Source organism: Trachemys scripta, chromosome 16, assembly GCF_013100865.1.
Source record: "Trachemys scripta elegans isolate TJP31775 chromosome 16, CAS_Tse_1.0, whole genome shotgun sequence".
Classification (NCBI taxonomy): Eukaryota; Metazoa; Chordata; order Testudines; family Emydidae; genus Trachemys; species Trachemys scripta.
This window is the reverse complement of record NC_048313.1, coordinates 18221938-18233258: the sequence shown is the minus strand read 5'-3', so window position 1 is coordinate 18233258 and position 11321 is coordinate 18221938. Positions and strand designations below refer to the sequence as shown.

Sequence of the window (11321 nt, the reverse complement as noted above, 5' to 3'; positions counted from 1 at the left end):
GCTCAGCTTTGTGTTTTATGGATTCTCTCGAGGCTAATTTATGAGCTCCTGAACTTGGCAAATGTCACATTCGCAGGTTAATAGAGGGGGCAGGGTCTGAAGCCAGATACAGCTGGAACAAGAGGGAAAAAAGCATCAGGTTTCCAAAGACCCTGACCCCACCTCCTTCAGCAGCAGATCCCTGGATTTTCTGCATATATACATATATAGATAGATAGATATCTCGCACCCCAGCACCTTTGCAAGGAGAAGCCACGGGAGCAGCAATCAAGCAGCTTTTAGGGTCTCTCGTGGCAAACCCCATGATGTGGGAACTCCGTTCAGTAGCCTTCACCCGGGCTGTCTTTGCTGAGTTTCTGGCCACGCTGCTCTTCATCTTCTTTGGCCTGGGCTCTGCCCTCAACTGGCCTCCGGCCCCCCCAGACATCCTGCAGATCTCACTGGCTTTCGGCTTGGCCATCGCCACGCTGGTCCAGGCCCTGGGGCACGTCAGCGGGGCGCACATCAACCCGGCAGTGACAGTGGCTTGCCTGGTGGGCTCTCACATCTCCTTCCTCAGAGCTGTCTTCTACGTGGTGGCCCAGCTTCTGGGGGCAGTCGCTGGGGCCGCTCTCCTGCACGAGCTCACCCCACCGAACATCCGGGGACACTTGGCCGTCAACAGGGTAAGGAATCCGCCAATGCATGGGCTCTCAGGAGGGACGGGAGTGATGGATGGGTAGGGCTTTTGGGGAAACTAAGGCAAGTCAAGCGAGGTCACGTATAGCTGGGAATAGAACCCTGGAGTCCTGCCTCCCAGACCCCCCTTGCTCTAACCCAACTCCCTCCTTCTGCTGGGAATGAACCCAGGTGTCCTGACACCCAGTACCGCATTCCAACTATTAGACCAGGCTTCCTTCTAGCCGGGGGAATAGAACTTGGAGGTCCTGCTCCCAATTCCCACCCACTGTACGGATTCCCCAGTGCTGCCTATGAGACCAACCAACAAGAGTCAGGACATTCACAGCCAAGCTGCCATTTTGACATAAGAGATGTTGTAGTTCCTAGTGCTGCCATGTTTAACCCTTCTCTGGCAGCATATTCCACCACCTCTACAATATCCTTGTTGGTGTGGGAATATGGATATATGCCTATCTCATAGAACGAGAAGGGACCTTGAAAGGTCATTGAGTCTAATTCCCTGCCTTCACTAGCAGGACCAAGTACCGATTTTGCCCCAGATCCCTAAATGGCCCCTTCAAAGATTGAACTCTCAACCCTGGGTTTAGCAGGCTAATGCTCAAACCACTGAGCTATCCCTCCCCCCTGTAGTAGTCTGTCTCCCAACCATGTTAGGTCTTGTCAGTATTTCCAGGATGCTGGTTCTACTCCAGACACCCGGGCATCAGAGCTGGTACGACGGGTTTTTTTTAATACAATTGCTGCTTCACATCAGATAATGCCACTTAATTCTCTACTTTCAAAGGCTGGTAGCGGACACACCTGGTTAATCACAATGCCCGGTAGACATCCCTACCCTGGCAGTGCCATCTCTCGGCCTCACCTGCCCTGGTCTGGAGCAAGTTAGAAGGATTTGACTCTGGTTTCGTACACTGTGCAACATCAAATTGCATGGAGAGATTTAAATCTCTGACTTATAGGCAGAAAAACAAGGGAACTTGGGGAGTTGTATCTAGAAACCCCAGCTGATGCCCTGTCATTAACACACAGGGTCCCGATTTTCCACTGCCTTGCATTTTGTGCCATCGTTGACACCTGGGAAAAGGGCGGGGTGGGGCAGTTAAGCAGCTACAAAATCAGAATGTGAGCATTATGAATCCTCTTTGCAAGCTGTAAATGACACCAGGTGCAAGCCAGTGGAGAATCTGGCCCCATGCTGTCCTAAGAGGACAAGAAAAGCATCTGTAACAGCATGGCCAAGTCTTGTAATTTGATCGCGAGTCTTGAGCTATTTGGTGTCTTTCTTAAATCCCCAGCTCCTGGAGTCATATGATTTTGAGAGAGGCAGTTTTTATTTTTAAAACATGTAAGTTTCCAGCCTTGACAGCTGCGAAGAAAAGTTTGAAAATGCCCCTAGGGTATCCTAGAAGTTCAAAAACTAAAAGGCTATAAAAAAGAACCCCCAAATATATTAAATTTTTTAAATCTCATGATTTTTAGAGGCCTGACTTGTGTCTTTTAATGCTTGGGGTTGGTAATACTGCTGTTAACTCCCAGCATTCTCATTATGTGGGCGCTCCTTTACCATGCCGCTCATGGCACCAGAACAAAAAAATTACGAGTCAGATTCTCGGCTGATGTAAACTAGCCTGACTCCCCTGGACCATATTCTCATCCAAATCATCGAAAGCACAGGACTTGGTGGTGACGGGGGACTTCAACTACCCAGACATCTCTGGGGAAAACAACACAGCTGGGCACAGATTTTCCAACAAGTTCTTGGACTGTATTGGAGACCATTTTTGTATTTCAGAAGGTGGAGAAAGCCATTAGGGGAGAGGCTCTTCTAGATTTGAGTTTGGCAAACGGGGAAGAACTGGTTGAGAATTTGAAAGTGGAAGGCAGCTTGGGTGAAAGTGATCATGCACTGACAGAGTTCATGCTTCTAAGGAACGGGAGGAGGGAAAACAGCAGAATAAAGAGAATGGATTTCAAGAAGGCAGACTTTAGCAAACTGTTGATGGGTAAGATCCCTTGGGAAGCAAGTCTAAGGGGAAAAACAGTTCAAGAGAGTTGGCAGTTTTTCAGAGAGGCATTATTAAGGGCACAAGAGGAAACTATCCCACAGCGTAGGAAAGATAGGAAGTATGGCGAGAGACCACCCTGGCTTAACCAGGAGATTTTCAATGATCTGAAACTCAAACAAGGGTTCTACAAAAAGTGGAAACTAGGTCAAATGCCAAAAGATGAATATAAACAAATAACACAAGTATGTAGGGACAAAATTAGAAAGTCCAAGGGACGAAATGAAATCAAACTAGCTAGAGACATAAAGGGTAACAAGAAAACATTCTACAAATACATTAGAAGCAAGAGGAAGATCAAGGACAGGGTCTATGGTGGGGGGGAGAGAACAACAACAGAAAATGTGGAAATGGCAGACATGCTAAATGACTTTTTTGTTTCAGTTTTCACCAAAAGGTTTAGTAGCAATTGGACATCTAACATAGTGAATGCTAGTGAAAATGAGGTAGGCTCAGAGGCTAAAATAGGGAAAGAACAAGTTAAAAATTACTTAGATGTTTTCAAGTCACCGGGGCCTGATGAAATACATCCTAGAATTCTCAAGGAACTGACTGAGGAGAGATCTGAGCCATTAGCGATTATCTTTGAAAAGTCATGGCCGATGGGTACGATTCCAGAGGATTGGAAAAGAGCAAATATAGTGCCCATCTAAGGACAACCCAGGGAATTACAGACCAGTCAGCTTAACTTCAGTGCCCAGAAAGATAATGGAGCAAATAATTAAGCAATCAATTTGCAGACACTTAGAAGATAATAAGGTGATAAGTAAGAGTCAACACGGATTTGTCAAGAACAAATCCTGTCAAACCAACCGAATAGCTTTCTTTGACAGGGTAACAAGCCTTGTGGATGTGGGGAAGTAGTCGATGTGGTATATCTTGACTTTTGTCTGGCATGACCTTCTCATAAACAAACTAGGGAAATACAACCTAGTTGGAGCTCCTATAAGGTGGGTGCAAAACTGGTTGGAAAACTGTCCCCAGAGCGTAATCAGTGGTTCATAGTCATGCTGGAAGGGCATAACGAGTGGGGTCCTGCAAGGATCAGTTCTGGGTCTGGTTCTGTTCAATATCTTCATCAATGATTTAGATAATGGCACAGAGAGTACACTTATAAAGTTTGCGGCCGATGCCAAGCTGGGAGGGATTGCAAATGCTGTGGAGAATAGAATTAAAATTCAAAATGATCTGGACAAACTGGAGAAATGGTCTGAAGTAAATAGGATGAAATGCAACAAGGCCAAATGTAAAATACTCCACTTAGGAAGAAACAATCAGTTGCACACATACAAAATGGGGAATGACTGCCTAGGAAGGAGTACGGCAGAAAGAGGTCTGGGGGTCATAGAGGATCACAAGCTAAATATGAATCAACAATGTAACACTTGCAAAAAAGCAAACTTCATTGTGGGCTGTATTAGCAGGAGTGTTGTAAGCAAGACACAAGAAGTAATGCTTCCGCTCTACTCCGCGCTGATTAGGCCTCAGCTGGAGTATTGTGTCCAGTTCTGGGAGCCACATTTAAGGAAAGAGATAGACAAACAGGAGACAGTCCAGAGAAGAGCAACCCAAATGATTAAAGATCTAGAAAACAGGACCTATGATGGAGACCAGAGTTCAAGTACCTGTCCTGCCACAGATTTCCTGTGTGATATTATACAAATCACATAGCTGCTCCGTGCCTCAGTTTCCCCACATGTAAAATGGGGATAATAGCACACCTCTGCCTTATAGGGGAACTGTGAGGATAAATACCTTAAAGACTTTGGATACTACAATAATGGGGGGGACATACAAGTACCTTAAATAGATAGTAGCGCTTTATACAAGTCTTTAAATCGCGATTTGAGGACTTCAGGTACTCAGCCATAGGTTAGGGGGTCTATTACAGCAGTGGGTGGGTGAGGTTCTGTGGCCTGCGATGCGCAGGATTCAGACTAGATGATCATGATGGTCCCTTCTGACTTTAAAGTCTATACAGCTGTAAATGATTACTCAAGGTCGAGGGCAAGTCGCGTCAGGCCCTGTATTTTTAAAGTGATCTAGCTATTTGAATCAAATCCAGGTCAGGACCGACAGAAAGGTAACAGCATCTCTCAGCTGCTGTCAGGCATAGGAATAGCGTACTATCCCTTTAAATAGTTGGTGAGCCCTTCAGTAGCGCTCACCGTGTTTATGCTTTGGAATCAGTCAGAGCAGTAAGGACGCACAGAGCTAGGCTTTGCGCATGTGAAAGGACCATGGGACTGAGCTCCCCTCCAGGCCAGTGAGTAATGTGGGGGAAGCCTGCACTGTCCCACTGCTCCTTGCATGTACCTGTCCTGGGCACAGACAGATGCCTGCCGTTCCAGAGCTCTATAACTCTCCCCGCCCCAGCGTGTAACCTGCCTGTGACATGGAGAGCTCCTCACACTACACAGGGAGGTGAAAGGATCAGCTCTGATTTGTAAATAACACAGTATTGCCAACCCCAAATGTTCACAAATCATGAGTCATGCACACCCAAAATCCTGAGACTGGCTTTAAAAATAATGCGATTACATCAAAATACTAGATTTGCCGCTTTTTTTATTTGCCTTCTGCGTTTTGAGCCTTGGGGGTGCCCTGCGGTCACATTTTGAAGCTAGAAACTTACTTTTTCTTGAAGAAGGAAGGCTGAAATCATCACTTGATTCCAGGAGCTGGGGCTTTAAGGAAAACAATAATGATCATGAGACTCATGACAAAATCATGGACAGGGACTAGCGTCTCTTCTCAGGCCTTGTCTATACCCAAAAGTTCACTGCTTTAACTATACCGCTATAGTGAAAGCAGTTCAACCTCCCCCAGTGTGAATGCAGTTATGCCAGTATAAAATTCCTCACACCTGTAGGACTTATTCCTGTAAGGGAGGAGGAATAAGGTATGCTGGTGGAAAGCACTTTTACGGTAGGAGCTGTACCAGTATGACTATTGCCTCTTAAAAAGGAATCACATTCCCTAAATGACTGTACAAAGTCTGTGGATATGTCTTCACTGCAATCAGAGGTGTGATTTAATTTGCCACACATGTAGACAGACATCCCTATTTTGGATATAGCTAGCGCCACTAACAATAGCAGAGAACCCAGCTAGCCGGATTTTGCAAAGGGACAGCTCAGGGGAACAAAAATCAATCTACGCACAGGACCACAGGCAGGAAACTTGTTTCTTTGTTTAACTGCATCACAACAGAATCGGGGGGTATGGGGAAAACTTCCCATTGACTAAACAGAAAGTAAGGGAGAAGTGGATCAGAGTTCCAACCCATAATACCTGGAGTAATCTAGTTAACCCTTTGATGACTACTTTACTACATCACTGCTATTGCTATTCTAGCTACTAGATCAATACTAGATCAGCTACGTCTGTGTGCGCTGTGGTCACACCTCCGACTCCGGCAGCAGTGTAGACATATCCTGTGTATAAACCAGGCTTCAGTAACGCCAATGTAAATCCGGAGTTATACAATCCCTGGATTTACACCAGCATAATGGAGATCAGAATCTAGCCCTTAAACCTTCCTGGCAGGCAAAGAGGTGATGCAGTGAGGAAAAAAAAAAAAACAGTAGGTGAAATTTCTGGTTCTGTATAAAACATCTAGATTTCAGTATTTAACAGTGCATGTCTCAGCCAACCCCAGAGTGCCAGTGGCACCACAAATTGGACAATTAACCAGCAACATCCAGTGGTACCGCCACTTACGTTGGATTAAGGAAACACGAGCTGCCATTTATATTGCAAAACACACACTGGAGATGTTATCTCGAAGTGTGGTCAGATTAGGTTTAGCGCAATTGCTGAGCACAGAAATGATTGCTTGGAAAAGGTTGGTCTGGGAAATATACATGCTGGGTGCATATTGCTTGTGTGTGTGCACGAGAGACAGAGGAAATCAGTGATTACCATTGTGAAAAATAAAACTCTCCTTTCCAGACACTTGAACATTTCAAATACTGTCTCGGGTCACAAGTGACATGAATTTTATGGGGCTCATTATAGTCTTTGTCGGCACACCTCCCAATTACTAGACATTTGGCAGAATGTCCTTAAAAGAGGCACAGCATGGCCATAGCACCGTACAAGAACAAGGAGACTTTTGACTGATACGGAAAGGCAGCAACCTCTGTCAAATGAAAATACTCTTGCACGCAATGCACAGCGAGCCTGTGGAACTCATTGCCACAAGGTAGTATTGAGGCCAAAGAGTTTTGAAGGGCTCAAAAAAACTAGGCGGACACCTGACTCCGATCCAGTCTGGCAGTTCCTATGTTCCTTGCAAGGCAAGAGGATACGTTGACAGAGATGGAGGGATCCAGACTATGAGCACAAGTGAGGACTGAAGGGTAGTGACAAAGCTGGAGTGGAGGAAGGGCTGACAGAGCAGGGATTTTGCAGGGCAGGATACAAGGGCATCACCTGGGCTGTGTGGGGAACCTGGGACTGCAGGGGGTGATGCTGGTAAGACCTTGGCAGTGCTGTGGAGCAGTTTACATAGCGTGTACTTACTCTGTACCTTCTCCAAGACTTCCAGGTGGAGGGACAAGGCAGGGCTTAGTAGGGCGATTCATACAGTCTAAGGCCAGAAGGGACCATTTGTGATCATCTAATCTGACTTTCTGGATAACACAGGCCAGAGAATTTCCCTCAAAATACTTCCTAGGGCAGATCTTTTAGAAAAGCCCCCCGTCTTGATTTAAAAATGGTCAGTGATGGAGAATCCCCCATGATCCTTGGTACATGATTCCAGTGGTTCATGACTCTCCCCATTAAAAATGAACCTCTTCTTTCCCGTCTAAACGGGTCTAGCGTCAACTTCCAACTAGTGGATCGTGTTAGACGTTCCTTGGCTGGATTGAAGAGCTCATTGTTAAATATTTGCTCCCCGTGGAGATACTTGTAGGCTGTGCAATCCAGTCCCCCCTTCACCGTCTCTTTGCAAGCTAAATAGCTAGACTCAAAGCGCTCAATCTCGACGTTTTCCAATCCTTTAATCATTCGCCTGGCTCTTCTCTGAACCCCTCTCCAATTTACCAACCTCCTTCTTGAATTGTGGGCACAGGACTGGACACAGGATTCCAGCGTGCTCCTGCCAGTGCCAAATACAGAGGTAAAATAAACTCTATTCATAGGCACCAGCTTCCTCCAGGCCCAGGGGGTGCTCAACCCCGGCTCCGCCCCCAGCCGACCCCTTCCCCCAAGCCTCCCCAACCCTCGTCCCGCCTCTTCCCACCCCCGCTCTGCCCCAAGCCCCCCCCCACCTACCCCTTCTCCCAAGTCCCCGCCTCTTCCTGCCCCTGCCCTGTCTTTTCCCTGCCTTTTCCAGCCCCCTCCCCCAAGCGCGCCCCATCCTCGCTCCTCCCCCTTCCTGCCAGAGCCTCCTGCATGCTGCGAAACAGCTGATTGTTGTGAGTGGGAGGCACTGGGAGGGCGGGAGTGGAGTTGATCGGCACGGTTGCTGGCAGCCGGGAGGCACTGGGGGGAAAGTGCTAAGCACCCACTAATTTTTTTCCATGGGTGCTCCAGGGCTGGCGCACCCACGGAGTCGGCGCCTCTGTCTCTACTTCTACTCAAGATCCCCCTGTCTATGATTCCCAGGATGGCATTACCCCTTTTTGGCCACAGTGTCACACAAGGAGCTCGAAGCCAGGTGATTCCCCACCACGACCCCCAAATCTCTTTCAGAGTCACTGCTTCCGAGGACAGAGCTCCCCTGCCCTGTAAGTTTGGCCTGCATGCTTTGCTCCCAGATGTCTTCATTTACCTTCAGCCGTATTAAAACGCAGCTGGTTTGCTTTTGTGCCCCGTTCACCAAGCCATCTCGATCAGGGCCGGCTCCAGGAACCAGCGTAGCTTGGGGTGGCACATGGAAGGGGGCAGCACGCCCGGCTCTTCGGCGGCAATTCGGCGGCAGGTCCCTCGGTCCCTCTCAGTGGGAAGGACCTGCCACCGAATTGCCACTGAAGAATGAAGCGGCGGCGGTAGAGTCGCGGTGGAAGTGCCGCGGATCGCGATTGCGGCTTTTTTTTCTTTTTTTTTTGGCTGCTTGGGGCGGCAAAAACCCTGGAGCCGGCCCTGATCTCGAGGTCTTGGAATCAGTGACCTGTTCCTCATCCTAAAGCACCAGGGAAGGGCGCGCGCTCGTTACTGACAAGCTGCTTTCCTCTCGTTTCAGCTGCACAACGACACGACTCCGGGCCAGGCCGTCACTGTCGAGCTCTTCCTCACCTTCCAGCTGGTGCTGTGCATTTTCGCTTCCACCGATGACCAGAGGAGCGATAACGTCGGCTCGCCGGCCTTGTCCATTGGCCTGTCTGTCGCCGCGGGTCACTTGCTGGGGGTGCGTCACAACGGCTTGGCTTTTGCATTTTAGAGACATGACACGCAAGCATGACGATATCCCAGATAGTTTCACTAGGTTGGGTGCTCTACAGTGGCCCAGTGGTTAGGGTGTCAGCCTGGGTGTCGTAAGAGCTGGGTTTGATTCCTTGCTCTGCCACAGCTTTCCTGTGTGACCTTGGGCAAGACACTTAGCCACTCTGTGCCTCAGTTTCCCAAAGGGGGAGAGTAGCACTTCCCTGCCCTCAGGGGTGTTGTGAGGCTAAGTCCGTTAATAGTTGTGAAGTGCTGAGATACTACAGTAATGGAGAACATTCTGTGTTTGTGCAGCGCCTAGCACAGTGGGGTCACGTGCATGGCTCCTAAGCACTATGGTAACACTACAAATAATAAATACCCAACATAGATCACTCCGGCCCTGGATTCCCCAAGCTAAAGATGCAGCAGGGACTAATATGCAGATTCCCTCCAAGGATCTCAAAGCCCTTTGCAAACATGAATGACCCCCTTTGGGATCTAGGTCGGTATCATCTCCATATTACAGGGGAGGAAATTGAGGAGACTTGCCCAACATCTGTGTAGCAGAGCAGGCTGTCAACAATTCGGTGCTTTACCCATTAGAGCAGGGTGGACCCTGAGAAGGAGCCAGAATTTACCAATGTACCTTGCCAAAGAGCCACAGTAATACGTCAGCAGCTCTCCCCTGCCCCCCGGCCCCCAGCGCCTTCCACTCCCTCCCTGCACCTCCCGATCAGCTGTTTCGTGGCGTGCAGGAGGCTCTGGGGGGGAGGGGGAGGAGCGAGGGCACGGCAGGCTCAGGGGAGGGGGTGGGAAGGGGTGGAGTGGGGGCAGGGCCTGTGGCAGAGCCAGGGGTTGAGCAGTGAGCACCCCCCCGGCACAGTGGGAAGTTGGCACCTGTAGCTCCAGCCCCAGAGTCAGTGCCTGTACTCTGGAGCTACAGGTTGGCCACCACCCTGCATTAGACAATGCTTTCCATAAGAGCTCCCAGCGCTGTAGGGAAACTCCCAGCTACTCCAGGCCCAGCCCCTTCCAGCAGGAGCCAATGAGAGAATTTAGCTCCCTTTGCCAGCCGGGCGACTGGTTGGTGAAAAGCAACAGAGGGTCCTGTGGCACCTTTGAGACTAACAGAAGTATTGGGAGCATAAGCTTTCGTGGGTAAGAACCTCACTTCTTCAGATGCAAGTAATGGAAATCTCCAGAGGCAGGTATAAATCAGTATGGAGATAACGAGGTTAGTTCAATCAGGGAGGGTGAGGTGCTCTGCTAATAGTTGAGGTGTGAACACCAAGGGAGGAGAAACTGCTTTGTAGTTGGACAGCCACTCACAGTCTTTGTTTAATCCAGATCTGATGGTGTCAAATTTGCAAATGAACTGGAGCTCAGCAGTTTCTCTTTGGAGTCTGGTCCTGAAGTTTTTTTTGCTGTAAGATGGCTACCTTTACATCTGCTATTGTGTGGCCAGGGAGGTTGAAGTGTTCTCCTACAGGTTTTTGTATATTGCCATTCCTGATATCTGACTTGTGTCCATTTATCCTCTTGTGTAGTGACTGTCCAGTTTGGCCAATGTACATAGCAGAGGGGCATTGCTGGCATATGATGGCATATATAACATTGGTGGACGTGCAGGTGAATGAGCCGGTGATGTTGTAGCTGATCTGGTTAGGTCCTGTGATGGTGTTGCTGGTGTAGATATGTGGGCAGAGTTGGCATCGAGGTTTGTTGCATGGGTTGGTTCCTGAGTTAGAGTTGTTATGGTGCGGTGCGTGGTTGCTGGTGAGAATATGCTTAAGGTTGGCAGGTTGGCTGTGGGCGAGGACTGGCCTGCCTCCCAAGGTCTGTGAAAGTGAGGGATCATTGTCCAGGATGGGTTGTAGATCACTGATGATGCATTGGAGAGGTTTAAGCTGAGGACTGTATGTGATGGCCAGTGGAGTTCTGTTGGTTTCTCTTCTGGGCCTGTCTTGTAGCAGGAGGCTTCTGGGTACACGTCTGGCTCTGTTGATTTGTTTCTTTATTTCCTTGTGTGGGTATCGTAGTTTTGAGAATGCTTGGTGAAGATCTTGTAGGTGTTGATCTCTGTCTGAGGGGTTGGAGCAGATGCGATAGTACCTCAGTGCTTGGCTGTAGATGATGGATCGTGTGATGTGGCCGGGGTGGAAGCTGGAGGCATGAAGGTAGGCGTAGCGGTCGGTGGGTTTT

The 11321-nt window shown here is 48.6% G+C and overlaps 1 protein-coding gene across 1 annotated transcript in view; it reads left to right on the top strand.

The window, feature by feature from the left end:
• Positions 1-302: 302 nt before the first annotated feature.
• Positions 303-11321, top strand: part of AQP2 (aquaporin 2) — a 15254-nt gene continuing 4235 nt past the window's right edge. The window contains exons 1-2 of the mRNA XM_034792443.1: positions 303-665; positions 8938-9102. Of these exons, the coding sequence (XP_034648334.1) occupies positions 303-665; positions 8938-9102 (528 nt within the window). The remainder of the gene's footprint in view (positions 666-8937; positions 9103-11321) is intronic.